This window comes from Lepisosteus platostomus, chromosome 5 (assembly GCF_059453375.1).
Source record: "Lepisosteus platostomus isolate fLepPlt1 chromosome 5, fLepPlt1.hap1, whole genome shotgun sequence".
NCBI classification, from domain to species: Eukaryota; Metazoa; Chordata; class Actinopteri; order Semionotiformes; family Lepisosteidae; genus Lepisosteus; species Lepisosteus platostomus.
The window spans coordinates 67,081,415-67,101,856 of NC_142615.1; the positions used below are offsets into that span (position 1 = coordinate 67,081,415).

The window sequence follows — 20,442 nt, forward strand, 5'->3', positions numbered from 1 at the left end:
CGCCAATAATCCACATCTCAAAATCAGAAAACTACACGGTGTTAAAAATAAAAGACTTTTCAACACAACAATCAATGAAATCTAAACTGTTAAAATCAGAAAACTACGATAACTATGATAAAAACGCCACACATGTGGTGCATCCTTACACACAGGGCTGCAGGTGAACGGAACAAGTTACACGGACATGTTGTTACACCGGTTTCCTTTACGGCTGTGGTGGCGCTACTGGGTCAAGCGGCGTGGTTAACGGCCTATAGACCCGCGCACAGACCAGTCGCTTTTAACTTTAAAAGCTAAGCAGTTTTAAAATAAGGTTTTTTAACACTCCCAAACAGAAAACAACACTGGGGGGTTCTACAGTGTGTATTCCAAAATACAGCGTCTTTTGCACAGAACCTGTGGTAACACCATCCCGCTGATTACGCAGGCAAATTTTTTTGCCCTGCTAGATCAGATCGCCCAGTGTGGTTCGCATGGCTTTAGACACGGGGAGCGGAAGGGGTTTATGAATGCTTTTTCAGATGCCGCAAAGTTTCTCAGCAATGTTGGGGTGGTGGTTACGTGTACCGAACTAATTTTCCGCACCAACATTTAATTGTTGAATGCAAACAGGAGCCAGTAACGCGTGTGTGCTGCGTTGTTTCAGTGTTTGAAAACCCCCACTTGAAATAAAGCGGTTCACATTTCACATACTTGCAAACTGGAGTCTGTAACTTGTGTAAAAAGTGCTGCTGCGCTGTTTCTGTGTTTGAAAACCCCCTGTTGAAATAAAGCGGTTCACATTTCACATGGTGTTTGTCCTGCGAATTCTTTCCGTGAGACTTTACGCAGTCAGTGTGTGTGTGTGTGCTTGCACCCCTGCTGCTTTTGAGACTCAGCTTGTGCAGCGTATAAGCAGCCTGGCCGGACAACCACTCGGCCACCCGGCCACGGCTAGCTAGCGCCGCTCACACCCCGGGATCTCGCGGCCCGCACCAGACTCCCTGCGCCGCCGTAACTACCCGATTTCCTAGGGTTATAATAGAGCGCACTCAACCCCACGGCAGACATGGTCCCCTTACAAACCAATACACACTTTCACACACCTAAAGCGAGGGATGCACTGCCTTGGGGCTTTGGGACCCTGAGGCTCCGGACCGACCGGCTGGGGGGGAGGCGGGAGTTCCAACAACGACACACCATTGGCTCCTGAGGGGGTGGGACATGCACAAATAACAACACGCCATTGGCTGGCAAGGGGGCGGGACAGCCAACCACCGCAGACTACCATTGGCTGGAAAAGGGGGCGTGGTACCTGTCAAAAGTTTGACGAAAGGTGTCGCTTTATACTACTAACAGGTCTGTTTTGAGTCTCATGATGATTCTCTTCTGGATCTGAAAAAAAACAAGCAAATTTGTTTCCGATGTATTTTTCAATTTTATCAGATTTTTTCAGGTGAATGCAGTCGATACATTCAAGTTTTTATATGATGACAGGACCTACACTTAGGGCTCAGTACTGATAACACTGCTGATATTGATAGAGTCGAAATAAGTGATGTATTGGCAGCTTTATCTGAGGCGAGAAGTCCTAGAACACCTACAAAAATGTTTGGATTCAGAGGAAGAAATATTTTTCTACCTCACCCAATCCTATTGCATTACCGAGGCTGAAGTTGGCTGCTTATTCGCCAGCTTCTTATTCGCGTTTTTTGTTCCACCTTAAATGCTGCTGCTGTGATGTTATGCCGCCTTTCGCCTGTAGATGGCTCTCTATAGTAATTTTTAAAAATACTAATCCGAGTGGATTACTGCACATATCCTCAGTAAAGGGGAATATGTAAGTAATGATTATCCAAATTGCATTTTTATATGAAACACATTTCAGAAAATCGAAAACCAATTTTCAAAACTCACAATAACACAAACTGGCATGTTAGACAACAAGTAAATAAGACAAAGGCAAAACGTGAAGTCTCAAAATCTTGCATTTTGCAAGAAATGTTATTATAGCAGTTTACAATGGGACATTTAGAACATGGCATATGAGAATATATGGTTAACGGAGGATGAGCAAAGGGTGATGACACTTTCTGCTTATTGCTATGACCCTCCCTCCTGATTATAAAATCGTCTCACAATTCTGCCACTGAGGTGTGAGACACAATGTAACAGACTCTCAAAATCCTGAACTTCAGGAAATGTTGCTGTACCATTTTTAAAATATGACCCTCTGAATATGGTATGAGAGAATTCATAGGGAAAAGCTAATTGCTCTTTCTGTTGTATTGCGATGGCCCCCGTTTAGAAAAAAAACATCTCAGAATTCTGACACAAAGGTGTGAGACACAATGTAACAAATTATGAAAATCATGAAGTATAAGAAAATTTACTGTACCTTTTTTTAATATGACCCTCTGAACATGGCATGTGAGGATTTATAGTCAACAAAATAGCACCCCTTCTGCTGAATTACTTTTTCCCTCCTTACTCGTTACCAAAACATCTTAGTATTCTGACACTAAGGTAAGAGAAGATTTGTAATTACAAAACTTCTGTTGCATTTCTGCGTTGTGACATTCTGAACATGGCATGGTAAAGTATATAGAAAACCTAGATCAGAACAGGTTAAATGTAATTCATAGTGATTTATATTTTTTAAATTCTTTCTAAATGAAAAAATGTTTTTCAGTGATTATGACACTTCGGTATTACATAAAATATGCTTCAATGCCAAAATAAATAATGGAAAAAATACCCACAGTGGACATTCATAGTTGCGATTATAGGAATGTTATATATCAGGTGAGTAGCTGTGTCAGCATGCGTAGGCTGCAAATGAACAAGTAAAAGGTTATTCCATGCTGAAAAGAGAAGAAAGGAAACATAACATGTTGGCCGTGGAGCCTTCTTCAGGTGTGAGAAAGACAGGTCAGTAAACAAAGATAATTTTCTTTATCTTTGCTTACTGCAGTTTATCTTTGATGACAACATCAAAGATGTTAGGAAGTTTTACAGCTAACAGCTCCACATCAACTTCCTTTTATAACTAACCTCATCAGATCCTTCAACTCCCAACTCTTCCAATTTCTCACTTCAGAGAAGGATAAAAAACTCAATCATCCTCTACAGAGAAAAACCATCAACACCCCTACCACCTCCACCAATCCTAACCTCGTTTTTACTATACCCTCTGACCTTTCCCTTTCACCCTTTTGCATCCTCGGCTCACATATTTTAAAATTACAATAGACTGTATAGTATTTGTTTTAAATTAAGGTAAATATGTCAAAATATCAAAATCCAACTGCACAGTGCTATCTTAACAATGCTTGTCAAGTCTCAAACAAACCTGCATTGTATTTTTAAAATATTTCAGCAGAGGATTCAACTGGAGTATAAATGAAGATTCGACGATAATTTGTTTTGGGTGAATATGGTTTTCTGGGGAGTTGCAATGTTGGGCATTATTGGACATTTCTCGGTGACCCTGACACGTGTTAAACACTCGCATTTCCTGCAAATATTAAAATGGTTATGGTTTCGCTGAAAAATCCAATCGACTAAAGACAACGTTTACATTGCAAAAGAACCCCGTCCCTGGGTGGACTCGAACCACCAACCTTTCGGTTAACAGCCGAACGCGCTAACCGATTGCGCCACAGAGACTGACTGGTGTGGTCTTTTCTCGAATCAGAAGTTTTCGGTTACAAAAAATCTCTTACCTTTTATTTTTCCAGATGGTAATATTTCTTCTGCACTGTTAACCAAGAATTGAATTTCATTTATCGCAAGCTGTGTGAATTTAAAAAAAAACAAGTTTTCCAGAAAGGAAATGAACACATGCATTTAACGAAATCAAGCCCTTTGTGATTGCCCGAAATGGTACGTTCTGTACTGCAAGATAGGAAGAAAGACACGGCTGGGATTTGAATCTCGGTTCTTTTGTTTAATAGAGAAGCGCTTTAACCAACTAGGCTACGGTGACAGGACACCCATCACCTTTTACAGCCACTTGGACACACCGCTCTGAGACATCTGCGTTCAGTAAGCGCTGAGCCTGCTCTCAGACCAAATTGCCTCTTTTACATAGCAGCCCCGACACTGAGAAACGAAGAGAACTGGCTTTTATCCGGCATTTTTCATGTCCAATGCGTTTGACATCTCCCAAGGGCGACAGAGTTCTTTTGCGACACTATTTCTTCTTCTTTTTTATTTCTGTACGCTTTGATAAAAAACGAGAAATCGTGCAAGGGAAAAATGTCTTTTTTTTCATGGAGAAAACGTGCACCAGGAAATGTTCTGTTGAGAAGAAATGATTTAACATGATACGTGACCTAATTTATCGGAGCAATTGCTCAACCAGCAAGGTTTGGAGAGTTTGGTGGATGTGATAATTATACGGTGTTGTGGAAGAAAACAGTCTTTCTTTGAATTCTCAGTCAATCGGAATTTCAGTGCGAAACATAAACCCCTTGTCTGATTTAAAGAGATTATATTTTAAAACTCATAAAAAATCAGAAAACACATGTTTCTCACTTTGAAATTTTAGACGGAGCGGTGCATAACTAGTAGCGACGCTGAGCACCCTATGGGGGAATTCAGGTCATGTGAAATGCCAGCGGTTTAATAAACAACGCGTCTGGTTTCGGATCATAAGATTGTAGGTTCGACTTCTACCTGGCTCGTGTAAATTTTATTCAAGCTCCTCAGTAATAATGTATATTATGTAATGAACCGCACCTGAAAGCAAACGTTGGGTCTGTTTCCTTTGTTTTCCAGCATGAAATAGCAAATCGTTACTAAAAGCAGCTGCTAATGTCCAATAGCGGTTTTTTTTTTCAAATTACATTTTCAGGCTTCAGACACTTTTTAATAAAACAAAGGTGTCCGGAAACACATTAACTTTCAGGTTTGCTTGAACCTGTATTAAAAAAAGTTATCTGAAACTTCCGGGATTCCATTATCTGATGTAGCTGTCTCTAAAGTTGGACGTGATGTTAAGCAGATGTGAACTGTGCCTTTTCACTTAAAAAAAAAAAACAAACAAAGTTCTTTTTTTCCCCCTTCACTCCAATGCTGGAGACTGTAAGCCTGTGTGAGCTCCACACTGCGTGTCCTGTACTGCTCTATTTTGTTTAGATTATCTATGTGGTGTACAGATAGAACTCAACTGCATGGTGTGAATTCCGTGTTCAGGACCAGCAGAACCTGAAAAAGTAACAGCTGACCTCGACATGATTTGAACACACAGCCTCCTGATCTGGCATCAGACACGCTACCATTGGGCCATGAAGTCACGGCTGTCTGTGCCTTTGAATTCCCCAAAGGAGACAAATCAGCTTCACAAAGAAAAATCTGTGAAGAGCGCAGCTCTTCCAAAGAGTCTTTTCTTCCCAGACCACATTTTATTCTTCATGCGCAGCTCTTGTGTAGGTGTTGTTCTCAATTACAGATCCAGGAACACTGATTGTTTTTTCTATTTTTTTAAATTAAGTACCCCATGGTGCAACGGTAGCACGTCTGACTCTAAATCCCCAAGTTCATTTTCAAAGTATATCGGAGTCAATTGATACTGATCAGGTTCTGCTGCTACTGAACCCGCAGTCTTCACCTTAAAGTTCAATTCCCCAAGCCTTTTGACCTTATATGTCCATCCCTTCTCGTCAAAACTCGTATTTTCACAGGGTACCCTTCAGAAATCGCAGTATAGAATGAAAAAAACTCCAGTAGATCTCGGCCGCTGTTAGTGATTTTCCTTTTAAAATAAATGAATCTCTGGAAATTTTACGGAGTGTATCACTTTCACTGAGACCGGGAAGTGTTAAGCTGTACATGCGTCTTTGTGGCTCAGTTGTTAACAAAAAGGGTGGTGGTTTGAGCCCTTCCAGGGACGCTATGAGCCTTTTAATGTACACACCCTCCTCACTTCATTTCTCCACGGCCGGTCTTGTATCGCTAACAAATACAGAGCCCGTAGGAGGCAGTAAGCTCGCATATTTTTTTTCTTATAAAATATACTTTATTCTGAAAAAAACACATCTCAAAAAGAAAACATCTCACACATCATCACTTCACATAATTAAAACAACGGCGGAACGGCGGTGATTGTCCGTTATCAATCTTTGCAAGGGTGGGCGGATTTGCGCTATTATGAGAGTCCCTCCAAACCCTACCGTTTGCTGTAAACCATTAATCCCTGTACAGGGTCCATAGGCCTTTCCAGCGCTCCTTTGCCGTGGGGAAACCCCATTTAGCAACGTCGCGCTTCATCCTTCTCCTGAGGTCCGCCAGGATCCTCTCCTCCAGCTCTCTCGCTCCCCACTCGATGTTGTGCCGGATGAGATTGTTCCTCGCGTCCCACAGGCCTTTTTTTGTGAGGGTCAGCAGAAGCCATATCAGGAACTGCGTCCCTCTGTCCAGTCCGGTAGGTGCCAGCCCCAGCAGAATATACTGGTAACTGAGCACCGCAACCCGTCCCCAGGAGTTGCATGGTGCTGTCCATTCTGCCCCACACCGCCTTGGCGAAGGGGCAGCTCCAGAACACGTGCTCCTGAGTCTCCTCGACGAAACACGTGTCCCGGGGGCAATGCGGGTTCCTGGTAAGCAAGTGTCTGTAGAGGACCTCTCTGGTAGCCAGTCTCTTGTGTACGGCCATCCAGTTGAGGTCCTTCAGTTCGTTGTCCAGTTCTTTAGGCTGCATCCTTTCCCAGACTTGTCTGGGAACTTGCAGCCTTTCGTCAGTGACCAGATGCCCCCTCACCTCTTTGTACAGAGCTCCACTTGACAGCGTGGGTGTAGAACTTTGGTAGCCTCTCTGCCTTGGGCCCAGTGTTTGACCACTGGACCAAGTGCCTCATCGGGATGGAGAGCCACAGCCTGACAAAGTACTGGTACTTGTGGCCGATGGGCTCCCGCAGCGCCCGGCAGAGGTTGCAGTAAAAGATGCAGTCGAGTTTCAGGGGGAAATGTGGGACATCTCGACCCCCTTCCTCGACCGGCTGACACATCCGGTTTCTCGTGATGAACTCGTACCTGCCGCCCCAGACGAAGCCACCCTGGCGATCCTCTCGGTCCAGTTGTTGGTCTCGTTGTCCCGGCTCTGGAAGGAAACCCCCAGTATTCTGAGGGGCTCCATGCAGAGCTCGAGACCGTCCGGTGCCGTCGTCCTGTGCTTCCAGGGCCCGAAGAACTTCAGTTTGCTCTTTCGGCGGTTGAGCTTCGACCCCGAGGCTCTGGAGTATTGCTCCATGACCTGCAGGGCCCTCCTCAACCCCCTGTCCGACCTCAGGAACAGCGTCGTGTCGTCGGCGTACTGGTAGATCTTCAGGGTTTCCCCCGTGCCTCCCGGTATCTCCAGGCCGTCGATGACGGGGTCCCGTTTCACCGCCTCTGCTAAGGGCTCTGTGAAGAGAACATAGAGAAGGGGTGAAAGGGGGCAGCCCTGTCGTACTCTGGATTCCTGGGGAATGAAATCCCCCAGGTTTCCGTTCACGTTCACTCTGCTGCCCACGTCAGAGTACAGAATCTGAATCCGGCGGCTGAAACTCTCTCTGAAACCGAAGCGTTCCAGCACCCTGAACAGATAGCTGTGGTTCACTCTGTCGAAGGCTTTCTCCTGGTCCAGGCTGACCACCATCATGGGCACGTTCCGGTCCTCGGCCCAGGCGATGGCGTCTCTGGTCAGCTGGAGGTTCCAGCTGACGGATCGCCCCTCCACCCCACACGTCTGGTCGCTGTGGATGATGTGGGGGAGGGCGGTTCTCAGTCTGCCGGTCAGGAGCTTGGACAGGATCTTTACGTCCACGCAGAGCATCGTGATCGGCCTCCAGTTTTTGAGGTCGGCGGCGTCTCCTCCCTTGAAGAGCAGGGAGATGACGCCCTCCCTCATGGTGTCTCCGAGTTTCCCCCGGCGGAAGATCTCCTGCGCCACTTCCACCAGATCTGCCGCCAGGGTGTCCCAGAAGCAGGTGTAGAATTCCTTGGGGAGTCCGTCCGGCCCCGGCACCTTGCACCTTGCCATTCTCCATGGACAAGAACGCCTGACAGAATTGCTGTTTTTTATGCATGCTAAGTTTCTGATTCCTCACTCTGTTTCATGTGTAGAGATGGATAAGACTTTATTGATCCCAAAGGGAAATGGACGTACATGTTCATGAACATGTTTGCATGTTCTTTTGTAATATACACTTTTTGTGATTTTTTTGTATATCTAAGCAAGTGTTCCTGCATCCCTCTTCTGCACTATGTATAGTCATGGCTTTTTTCTGTTTGCTTATTTCAAAGTAACACCTGCTCCATTTCTAAAACTTTTTGCTCTTGTGCATTTTTGTATTTTTTACACCTCTAGCACTTTAACGTCCTGAATTTATATTTGCCTTAATTTGTAGGACGAATTTTAGTTTTAGCCTTAAAAAGCTTCAGTTTTCACTATCTTTTGTTTCTTGTCCTTCAACTGTTATTATTGATCACCGAAGTATTGTACTTGACATGACTTCATTCACCCTTTCCTGAACGTCTGTGAGTGGCAGAGATAGTGCTGTCTCTGGTGCGATCTTTTGCAGCTGACATTTCACTGTTTTAAACGAATAAGAAATTAGATTGCTCATAAATCACTTATTCTAAATAAACATAGCGTAATTGCTCTCTGAAAATGTTTTCTTGTTCATTTTGGAGACCTTGATCGAAACTGATTTTAGATGTCAGAAAGGATTTATTTTCTCTGTGTGTTTCTGTGTGCGTATTTCCTACATTGCTTTGTCGAGATTTTAACTTAATATTTAGGCTCAGATTTCAACTATAAATCTCACACTAATTACTAGCGGTAAATACTGATGTTTTGCTCCCTCTTACCACAAAAATCTATATGTATTGTATCTGGGATGACCTAATTTTTGTACGTGTACCTACTGTGATTCGGAAACGGAACGGTTAAAGATGGCGACAAGTCAGGCACTCAGAGGGAGGGGGAGGGGGGGTGCGTCTTCCTGTCTCCATAACTAAAATGCCAAATAGGAGTGGCTTAAGCGATGTACACAGTCATGTAACTGACAGTTTGAGGTAGCCTATCGTATAGATTTCGCTTTGTTGCTGATAGATTAAGCTTTCGAAACTCAGCCCCAAAGTCATGTGACTGATTTTTCACCCTTCATTGGTTAAACGCAATGATCACATGCACCACCATGGTAACTGGGATGTGTAGTTTTTAATTCAGTTTGAATTATAACTGTACGTACTGTCTTCATATTTGGCAAGGGCTTTAAAGAGAGGGCGCTCCAAAAATTTTCGATGCCGTCGTCCTGGAAGAATTTGACCTCAGAACGTTTGACTAGCCTACTGTATGCTCCTAAATTAATATCATTTATGACCTTCTATCTATCTATATACCTTCTTCTGCTCCTCTTCTTTTTATGCTCAGCTACTAAAATTTCCCTTTAGCGGTAAAATTTCCTATAAATATTCAATACTAAGCGGATTAAAATGTGCACAGTAAAGAGATTAAATTATTAAATCTTTTCACTACCGACTAATGCACCATGAGTGCCCGTCGGTACCGTGCATTTTGAATGGCTGCATCTGTATAATAAAGTTTATTATTATTATTATTATTATTATTATTATTATTATTATTATTATAATAAAGGGCTTGTCTTCTTGTCCTGTGTTTTCAGGCTCAGAGGCCAGTGTTCTCCCTGATGCTGGGGAAAGGGCACCTCTTGAACAGCAGCACAGTGAGGAGGAGGAGTGGAGCTCCAGTCTGATGCAGGAGACAGAGATCACTGCTGCAGAAGGGAAAGAGACACTCAGTGAGCAGCACACAGAGAGCAGACAGAGTGTGGAGGATCTGGACTCTGTGCCCATGATGAAGACGGAGCCTGAGAGTGGGACACCTGGACTCTTAGTATGTGATGCTTTTACAGAGAAGATTAATAATCAGGACACGAACAATATGTCACAAGGTTGTAATGAACTTTACTGTGTCTCTGTACAAGAGCTCAAAGAAGAACTGAGTGAGTTTAATCTTACAGATAAGGACATGGAGCCCCAGTTGATTGACCCCGCAGAGCTGAAGAAGGAGCCCCAGGTGATTCAGACTGCTGAGCTGCACACTGAAGGACACGATGGAGAAAACAAATCTCAGTTTCAGAACAGAGAGCAAAATCATTCCATGAAGGATTTGCAGAATAAGAAACCCCAGCATGATCAGACAATGAGGAAGAATCACTCAAAACCTTGCTCAGATGGAGTGGACAAACTGCCATTACAACACAGGGATGAGCAGCGTTTTTGTCAGTCTAGCATTTCAAAAAACCTTCGCACAGGAGAGAAATCTTTCACTTGCCGTCAGTGTGGGAAGAGTTTTAGTCAGTCACACAACTTAAAAAGACACCAGGGTATTCACACAGGAGAGAGACCATTCAGCTGCAATCAGTGTGGGAAGAGTTTTAGAGACTCAAGTGCCTTAATAGTCCACCAGCGCATTCACACAGGAGAGAGACCATTCAGCTGCAGTCAGTGTGGGAAGAGTTTTAGTCAGTCAAGAACCTTAATAGTCCACCAGGGCATTCACACAGGAGAGAAATTATTCAGCTGCTGTCAGTGTGGGAAGCATTTTAGTCAGTCACACTACTTAAAAAGACACCAGCGTATTCACACAGGAGAGAGACCATTCAGTTGCAGTCAGTGTGGGAAGAGTTTTAGAGTCTCAACTGCCTTATTAGCCCACAATCGCACTCACACTGGAGAGAGACTGTTCAGCTGCAGTCAGTGTGGGAAGAGTTTTAGTAAATCAAGTAACTTAAGAGCCCACCAGCGCACTCACACAGGAGAGAAACCATTCAGCTGCAGTCAGTGTGGGAAGAGTTTTAGTCAATCACATGACTTAAAAAGGCACCAGCTTGTTCACACAGGAGAGAGACCGTTCAGCTGCAGTCAGTGTGGGAAATGTTTTAGTCTTTCAAGTAACTTAAGAGCCCATCAGCGCATTCACACAGGAGAGAGACAATAGAAAACACTAGGGAGGAGATCACACACCTATCTACATCAGTGGAACTGCAGTGGAGAGGGTCAGCAGTTTCAAGATCCTGGGAGTTAACATCTCAGAGGACTTAACCTGGACCCACCACACTAAAACCATGGTCAAAACAGCACGGCAGCGCCTATTCTTTCTCCGTAGGCTAAAGAGGTTTGGCATGCCATCACATATCCAGGCCAACGTCTACAGGTGCACTGTTGAGAGCATCCTGACTGGTTTGGGGACCGCTCTGCCCGGGATCGCAAAGTACTGCAGAGGGTGGTGAAGTCAGCACAGCTCATCACCGGCTGTGAGCTACAAAACATCCAGGATATCTACTCAGCTAGATGTCTGAAGAAGGCCAGGTCCGTTCTCAAGGACCGCAGTCATCGCAGTCACAAACTATTTTCCCTCCTACCATCTGTTTAACGGTACCAAAGTATTCGGTCCAAGTCCAACAGACTACGGAACAGCTTCTACCTCCAGGCAATCAGACTGCTAAATAGCCAACCTCCAGCTCCTTTAGCAAATCACCTGTAATGGCTACATGGACACACAGTTTTCACTGTATTCGGCATAACCGCACTACTTGTATATATTGCATATACCATGGACACATAGCAGCTCTACTCATATTGAGTTTTATTCAATTTCTATTACATCTGTTATTATGTAACCTTATTTTCATAATCTCAATTTTGTGATTTTTGTGTTTTTGTGATTTCTGTGATTCTTGTGATTTTTGTGAGCTTGCAGAAAAGACATTTCATTGCCAGCAACTACTGCTGCATGCTCTGTTGTTGTGCATTTGATAAATAAACTTTGAAAATAAATTGTTGCAGTCAGCGTGGGAAGAGTTTTAGTGACTGAATCACCTTAAGACACCACCAGCGCATAAGATAAGATCACTTTCTCACATTAGGATTTTGTCTTCTCACAACACTCTCACTATGAGGCCCACAGATAGGAAGAGAAGCTAGGGGTCAGCATCTCTGGTGTAGTTGTGGTTAAGGGCCTTGCTCAGGGGCCCACCAGCATAGGATTTCTCTGCCAGCTGTGGGATTTGAACCAGCAACTTTCCACCCACAGATATACATCCTTAGCTACAGAGCCACTGCACCTAATCACACCAGAGAGGGACCTTCCAGCTGCAGTCAGTGTGGAAAGGGTTTTATCCAGTCAGGTGACTTAAAAATACACTGCTTTAGTCACCACTTTAGTTTTTGATTTAATCATAGTCTTAGTCAAGTCAACTGAAATGTCTATTAGTTGAAGTAGGTAACTGCGTCAGCATGTGACATCTGTTAAAGGTTCCTCAGCTGACACTTTGCGTTTTCTTCTCTTTTCAGCATGGAACAAACCTGTACTTGTTCCTAAAATGTCTATTAGTTACTTTGTAGTCACCCACTTTTGATTTAGTCTAGTCAACTAAATGTTGACTATAATTACTCTTACTTATGGTTGATTAGAACAGAATTGGTTCTAGTCATGCAGTTTACTTTATGTGTATAATAACATGTATAAAGATTTACATGTTAGGATGAGCGATTATATGAGCGATTACATTAGGATGAGCGATCCCTCCTCAGCAAAGGGCTCAGTTTTGTACCAGTTCCAAGGAAGCTGGACATCCCCCAGACCAATGTCGACCTTAACCACTTTTACCGCAGGATCCGTCTCAGAGCACATTTTGCCGACAATTCCTCTTCACAGGCAGCTGATAACAACCCGGTTATTGATGTCATTAACAACATTAATCCCAAACAGAGCTGTTGGACTCCCTCCTCTGGCCGTTTTCCACCAGTTGATTATTTCATCAACCAATGCACTAATCAAGCTCCCAAGGCACTCTCTATACCCAGTAAACATAGGTCTAACCTCACCCAAGGAGAAAATCAGGCGCTCCAGTCTCTCCGCAACAGGGATGATATCGTCATCAAACCAGCGGACAAAGGAGGTGCTGCTGTGGTGTGGCATAAGGATCTATGTCTTTGAAGCCTCTAGACAACTAACTGACACTTCTGCCTACCTCCGTCTCCAACAGGACCCTACCACTGACTACCAAAAGGAAGTGGTATCCACCATTTCCCTTCTTATCAGCGGTAACGAGCTCCCCCAGGAGGCGAACCGGCTCATCATGGAACATCCACAGGTATCTCAATTTTACCTCCTCCCCAAAATCCACAAACCGGACACCCCTGGACGGCCCATCGTATCAGCATGTAACTGTCCAACTACTTACATCTCAGTCTTTCTCGACAGCCTCATGAGACCGCTGGTTGAAGATCTTCCCTCATACATCAAAGACACCAACCACGCGCTCCAACTTTTCAATGGTTTCCAATTTCAGGGTACCGAATGCCACATTTTTACCATGGATATCACATCTCTGTACACCGTCATTCCCCATAATGACGGCCTTACAGCCCTCAAGCACACGCTGGACAAACGCACAGTGCTTGATCCACCCACCCACACCATGGTACGCCTTGCAGAATTGGTCCTCACACTGAACGCATTCTCTTTCAATAATCTTTTTTACCAAAAGGTCAGTGGAGTTGCCATGGGCACCAGAATGGGACCCAGCTATGCCAACATTTTTGTCGGCTGGGTAGAAGAACGCTTCTTCGCTTCCTACACTGGCTATGTCCCTGACTTCTACAAACAATATATTGATGACTGCGTTGGTGCCGCCACATGCTCCAACGATCAGCTTGAGTTCTTCCTGCACCATTTCACCAACTTCCACCCGTCCCTCAAATATACGGTTAACATATCTTCCACCACTCTTCCGTTTCTAGACATCCACTTGTCTATCAACTACCCCCGTAGACATCCACTTGTCTACCAACTGTCCACTCAAAGCCCTCGAAATGTACTCATTTTTTATCAACAGAGGATACCCCAGCAGTGTGATTGACAGGGCCCTTGCCCGAGCCAAAAACACCCCCAGACCATCAACCTGATCAGGAACTCTCGCCGTAACAACCGCATTCCTCTGGTGCTTCCTTACCACCCTAACACACTTCCTATCCCCAGGACCATTAACCACAACTTTTCCATCCTACAGGATGATCCCTCCATTGGGGCCCTCTTTTCTGATCGCCCTATCATCTCATATCCGCTGACCACCTAATCTGCGTAACCTCCTTGTTCACAGCTCCCTTGACCGCCCTCAACAACCATCCACACCAGGCACTTTCCGTTGCAACAGAGCTCGCTGTATTAGTTGCAAGTACACAGCCACCACCACACTCATTCAAGGCCCTTCAGGACAATTCCGGATCACCCAGACAGCATCTTGTATCTCCAGCAACCTTATTTACTGTATCTCTTGCAGTAAATGCCCAGCCATCTACATTGGAGAAACAGGAAGGAGACTCGAAGACCGCTTCAGAGAACACGTCAGGGCTGTGAAGATTAAAGATCTCTCCAAGCCCATTGTTTCTCATTTCACCTCTGACGGCCACGACCACTCTAATCTCTCCGTCTGTGTTCTCAAAGACAGTTTTCCGAACTCATACATCAGAAAGACCACAGAAACTAAAATTATTCTGCAGCTAGGATCACACATTCTCCCTTCCCTTAACGACAGACTACTGTTCTTTTAAATTTTCTCCATTCATTGGAAGTTTCATTTCACACCTCTCTGCACCCATTCTGACTTCACACCTCTTGATTGGCCTCTCTTTCTGTCCCCTGCTCCCGCCTCTCACTCCTCCTCCCTCCCAACCTTTGTTCTCCCGCTACTTTACCTTTGCCTACTGCCCTGTCTCTCTCACACCTGAAGAAGGCTCCACGGCCGAAACATTGTGTTCTCTTTCTTCTTTTTTTCAGCATGGAATAAACCTATAACTTGTTCCTATTTTAATCAAAATAATATTAAGACCTGTATGTATTCAAATAGTATTATCATTATTTATACTTACGCATCAAAAGACGATTGCTGAGAAAAACATGACAGTATTTAACCTAAATGGCAAACAACAAATATCAGCAATGCATTGTGGTATATAACCAGAAAAGATGCTGTGTTAGATGTGTTTTCAATTTCAATTATATATGCATTTATTAATGTTGTCAATATTATTACGGTTGCAATTTAACCATGGTGAGAATCCCTGCCTGTCATACAGGAGAGTGGGGTTTGATTCCCGACAGGGAGCTAAGGAGCTTTTTCTATGACCTGTTTACAATTTAAACTGTAGTGTGAGACACCTTTCTTCTACAGAAATCTATTTTTTTTAAAGGAGATGAATTAGTTATAACAACACAAAACATCAACTTGAAGTTGCTTTTCAGCAACTCCTTGGCTACATGGGAATTTTGATTTTTTGACAGTAGGGTAATTTGCAAAATTAAACAAGGAATTGATTCACTCCTGTGGAATACTGTATAAAATGGAAGACAGGTTTGATATGGAAACAACTACACACATTTTAGTTTTTTTTCCAATTGTACTCCTATCAAAGTGACATAAGAAAAGTCATTGTCAGAAGTGGGATATGAAAACAAGCCACCAGGGGAGACGGCTGTAATAACGTCACCAGAAATATATTGAAAACAAATGGGCTGTCACTAAGGAAATTCATAGAGAAATACAGGTCCCACCATAAAACACCATAAGGAGTGCAAAACATGTTAAGTTATTTCTGTACTTCATCACTTTTCGGTAAAAGAGGGACTCAAGGACACAAAGACTCTAGTTTGGGATTCAGGCTGAGAAAGGGAAGTGTGACTTTGGACACAGGGTATTGCAGAGAGGAGCAAATGGCGCAACGAAACAAAATGCCAAAACCCCAGATTGAACCAGGGACCTTTAGAGCATCAGTCTAAGGCTTTCTCAGCTGAGCTATTTCAACCTCTGTGTACGATCCAACCTCTGCTGTCTGCAGTAGCCTCCCAAAGTTCCAGCATGAGTGCACGAAGAGGAGTGGTAGAGTGTTACTGCAATGTCATTCAGAAGGGTAGTGATCCAGCTCAGCTCTCTGAGGTTTGGTAGATACATCTTCTTCATGAGTAATGTAGGATCAACGTCTTCAGGCTGGAGGAAGGGCTTGCATTTTGGCAGTAGTAACTGACTGGGTAGTGACTTCTAGGACCTGGTCTTATCAGGTTGCTTTGCCACGTTTGTCAGTTCTGCTGAAAAGACCTGTCTCTAGGAAATTTAGGAAGCAGAAGAATGACTATCTGAAAGGTGACATGATCTGCTGGCTGTTTGATGTGATCATGAATGACACAGGAAATTCGAATTCTTGCAATAAAACAAAACAAGATCCATAAAACACTGGCGGGAGTGCAAAATGTGAGAAGATAAAAAGACACCTGTTTCTGTCCAATTTCAAACAGGGGATCTTGCGCATGTGTGATGAACGTGATAATCACAATATTACAGAAATGACAGCAGCATTGAACATGGCGAGACGTAAAAGATTGTTAATTCCCTTCAAATACTCACAGTGTGTTTATTCTGCTGTATTAATTTACTGTGCTCATCCGGCAGTAACACACTGCTCCCAGAGCTGGATAGGTGACTCCACATTCTACAGCTCTCTAGCAAAAGAGGAAGTCAGACTACAGAAATGGAGAAAATCTCCTCTTCAGAATGTGGTAATATATTCCTGAGGGAAGTCGTTTCTTGAAGTTCAACACTCTCTGCAAGTCACCCATTCCCACCTTGCGCAGTGCAGTGGTTATCACATTCTCTTAACACACCAAAGGGTTTCAGTTTGAAAGCGGGCGAAAACAAGTGATCACTTTTTGCACATTTGTCACTGCTGAGGTTACTTTATGGGTCTATTTTCTATACTGTGCTGATCAATTGGAAATCAAATGGCAAAAAAGACCCATTCCCACACCTAAGGTCAAATATTAGGAATCAAAACTGCTCGATTGTATGGAAGCACACAGCTTTATTAAGATGTCCAAGTGCAAGATCTTTTTATTCATAGAAGACCCTATTTATGTTATATGAGAAATATTAATATTAATACAGAATCTTTTTTCACCAAATAAATGGGCTTCCTGACTTCAGAAAGCCTTCTAGACAAATACTAAAAGAGCAAAAATTCCATTTGGTCAAAGAAATGAAAACACATACCCTACCAAACCGTGAGTACAGGCCATTCAGGGTGATAATACAGAAACATTTATAATTCAACAAATAAAACCTGTCAACTGGTAATCACCACTTATCATAAAAAATAAGTAGCAATACACAGTAGGGGACTCTTGAGTGCAAGTTAAATCCATGCAAGAAGGGGGTTTAGTGTTGTATTTCCAAATCAGATATGCAAATGAGAGATCTGGCCCAGCCAATCTCAAAGCTCCCTTGGTCTGGAATGGAGCTGCTCCCCTCTTCTAGTTATTCACACTGGAGTTAGGTTACATATTAGCACATTTCATCTAACAGTTGCTCCAGAAACAAAAACGTAAACAAATGACCTGGAATGTGACCACACCTATTAGAATGTAGTTCAACAGATAACTTGTAAACCTTGGCATAAGATTTTTTTTGTTCTACAAAATATACTTTATTCCGCAAAAAAAACATCTCAAAAGGAACATCTCACACATATTAACACTCCATGTAATAAAAAACAACGGCGGAACGGAGATTGATTGTCCGTTATCAATCTTTGCAAGTGGGGGCGAATTTGCGCAATTAACAGAGTCCCTCCAAACCTAGCACTTGCTATTGTCCTTTAATCCCTGTATAGGGCCCAAAGTCCTTTCCAGCGCTCCCTCGCCGTGGGGAAACCCCATTTGGCGACTAGGCGCTTCGTCCTCCTCCTGAGGTCTGATGGGCTCCCGCAGCGCCCGACAGAGGTTGCAGTAGAAGATGCAGTCGAGTTTCATGGGGAAATGTGGGACATCTCGACCCCCTTCCTCGACCGGCTGACACATCCGTGATGTACTCATACTTGCCGTCCCAGACGAAGCCGAAGATCATCCCTTGCAGCGCTCGTCTGAGTCTGGCCGGCAGCGTGTACACCACCGCCAGGTAAACCAAAGCCGGCAGGATGTCTGCTTTCAACACCATCACTTTCCCTGTGTAGGACAGCGACCGCGTTTTCCACAGACCCAGCTTCGCGTTCACCTTGGCGATCCTCTTGGTCTAGTTGTTGGTCTCGTTGTCCTGGCTCTGGAAGGAAACCCCCAGTATTTTGAGGGGCTCCGTGCAGAGCACGAGACCCTCCGGCGCCGTCGTCCTGTACTTCCAGGGCCCGAAGAACTTCAGTTTGCTCTTTTGGCGGTTGAGTTTCGACCCCGAGGCTCTGGAGTATTGCTCCATGACCTGCAGGGCCCTCCTCAACCCCCTGTCCGACCTCAGGAACAGCGTCGTGTCGTCGGCGTACTGGGAGATCTTCTGGGTTTCCCCCGCGCCTCCCGGTATCTCCAGGGTCCCGTCACACCGTCTCTGCTAAGGGCTCTTGAAGAGCAGGGAGATGATGCCCTCCCTCATGGTGTCTCCGAGTTTCACCCAGCGGAAAATCTCCTGCGCCACTTCCACCAGATCTGCCGCCAGGGTGTCCCAGAAGCAGGTGTAGAATTCCTTGGGGATTCCGTCCGGCCCTGGCACCTTGCCATTCTCCATGGACAAGAGCGCCGCCTTCAGCTCCTCGGCCGCGATCGGACCCTCCAAGTCCTCCCTCACCTCCTCAGGTACTCGTGCCTTCAGCTCCTCCAGAAAAGCATCGCCTGCCTCCACCTCCGTCTGCTTTTCTGAAAAGAGCTCCGTGTAGAAAGCGGTGGCCGCTTCTACCTTGTCGCTCTCGTCCAGCACTTCCTCTCCATCTCCCCGTCTCAGGCCGTGGATCACCCTCTTTTTCTGGGCTCCTCGGACCTGATTGAGTTTGCGGAGCCTCTCCTTCAGGTCCCGTGCCCGGGCTGAATTGAAGGCTCCTCCCCCGTTAGCCGAGCTGTACTCCTCCTCTAGTTGTCTCTGGAGTCGTGCAGCTTCCTTCCTCTCCCTGGCCGCCTTCCGTCTGCAGTACGTCTGCGCCAGGGTTCGGGTCCTGTCTTTCACTGACTCCCACCATTCCACCACGGAGCTGTAGCCGTCTCTCAGATCGCCCCAGCTCGCGTAGTCTTTCCGGAACAGTGCCCTGAAGTCGTCTTCCTCCAGTATCTCCCGGTTCAGCTTCCAGTACCCACGACCAAATGCCGGCAGGCTGGTGTTAGCCACCACCGTCAAGCGCTCGTGGTCGGAATACCACGCCGGGGACACCGTCGCCGACTCCAGGGAGCAGGTCGTGTGCAGGAAGATGTAGTCCAGGCGGCTGCACACTCCCCGGGAGTTTTTCCAGGTTGTTCCGGCGTCGTTAGGGCGACACCGTCTGAAGCCGTCTACTAGGGAGAACTGCTTAAGTAGCGATTCCAGCTCTGCCGAGCTAGCGTCGCTCCCCTTCTCCCGGTCGACGTTGAAGTCCCCGCCAAGCACCACCTGTCTGTTGGTGGTGCAGCAGCTGGCCAGGTCAGCAAACACTTCCTTCAGGATAGAGGGTTCTGTTGGAGCATAGACGTTAATTGCTCTCAACTTCTGCCCCCTCCAGTCGATGTGTGCGACCAGGATCCGGCCCTGCACCACCGGGAAGGAGGAAACCAGCGTCATCTCTGGGTTTCCGAGGAGGATTCCCACTCCGGAAGAGTGGACCCCTCCTACACTCCAGCATGATTCTCCCTTCATCCATTCCCTGGTGAATGTCAGCTTGTCGCTTTCATCCTTCAGGTGGACCTCCTGTAAGAAACAAACTGAGAGGCCAGATCATGAAAAACTCCCCGTCTTTTCAACGGGTCTATTAGCCCTCTCACCTTAGTTGTTAGAAAGGTAAGTTTCACAATCATGATTAAACAAGTGAAAGTTGAACCTCCTCTCTTTGTGCTTACAGTGGAAAACTTGGGAGTCTACATCTGGGCACTGTTTAGCCTAGATGTAGCTCCTCTTGTCTGGGTCCTGGGGGGAATATGCTGGGCTCCCTCCAGGTCTCGCTGGGGACTGAAAGGTAAACATGCTGGACAGGTCCAGCCCTACCATCAGTCCCGGCTCCAGGGCGGCTTCAAAGTAATCCTCGTCTTCCTCGAGGATACTCTCCGCCACCGCTTTGGGAAGGGTTTTTTCTTCCCTTTCTCCAGGAGTTTCGGGGACCTCCAGTTGCTCCTGGGCCTCGGGGGAAGGGGGCTCCACTTCCTGGGCTGCCTCTTCCTGTTGTTCCTGGGCCTCGGGGGAGGGGGTTCCGACATCCTGGGCTGCCTCTTCCTGTTGTCCCTGGGCCTCGGGGGAGGGGGTTACCTCTTCCTGGGCTGCCTCCTCCTGTTGTCCGTGGGACTCGGGGGAGGGGGGTTCTGTTTCCTGGGCTGTCACTTCCTGTCGTCTTTGGGCCTTGGGGGGGAGGGTTTCCATTTCCTGGGCTGCCTCCTCCGGTTGTTACTGGGCCTCGGGGGAA

General features: G+C 45.5%; 1 protein-coding gene and 2 non-coding genes across 3 annotated transcripts; 1 reads left to right on the forward strand and 2 right to left on the reverse strand.

Annotated features, from left to right (window-relative positions):
* Positions 1-3,577: 3,577 nt before the first annotated feature.
* trnan-guu (transfer RNA asparagine (anticodon GUU)) lies at positions 3,578-3,651 on the reverse strand. The gene has a single exon. It is a non-coding gene; the product is annotated as a tRNA-Asn (tRNA).
* A 6,093-nt stretch (positions 3,652-9,744) lies between these two features.
* LOC148671628 (uncharacterized) lies at positions 9,745-11,223 on the forward strand. Its single transcript, XM_088632792.1, has 2 exons — positions 9,745-9,883; positions 10,011-11,223. Exon 2 carries the CDS (start codon positions 10,019-10,021, stop codon positions 10,988-10,990), a length of 972 nt encoding a protein of 323 aa, XP_088488918.1. The 5' UTR covers positions 9,745-9,883; positions 10,011-10,018; the 3' UTR covers positions 10,991-11,223.
* Positions 11,224-17,011: 5,788 nt separating this feature from the next.
* Positions 17,012-17,069, reverse strand: LOC148671629 (U7 small nuclear RNA). Its single transcript, XR_015938925.1, has one exon. It is a non-coding gene; the product is annotated as a U7 small nuclear RNA (small nuclear RNA).
* Positions 17,070-20,442: the final 3,373 nt, after the last annotated feature.

What these genes read in the sequence shown, in the direction of transcription:
- LOC148671628 (XM_088632792.1), top strand. Translation starts at nt 10,019, where the DNA reads ATGGAGCCCCAGTTGATTGACCCCGCAGAGCTGAAGAAGGAGCCCCAG.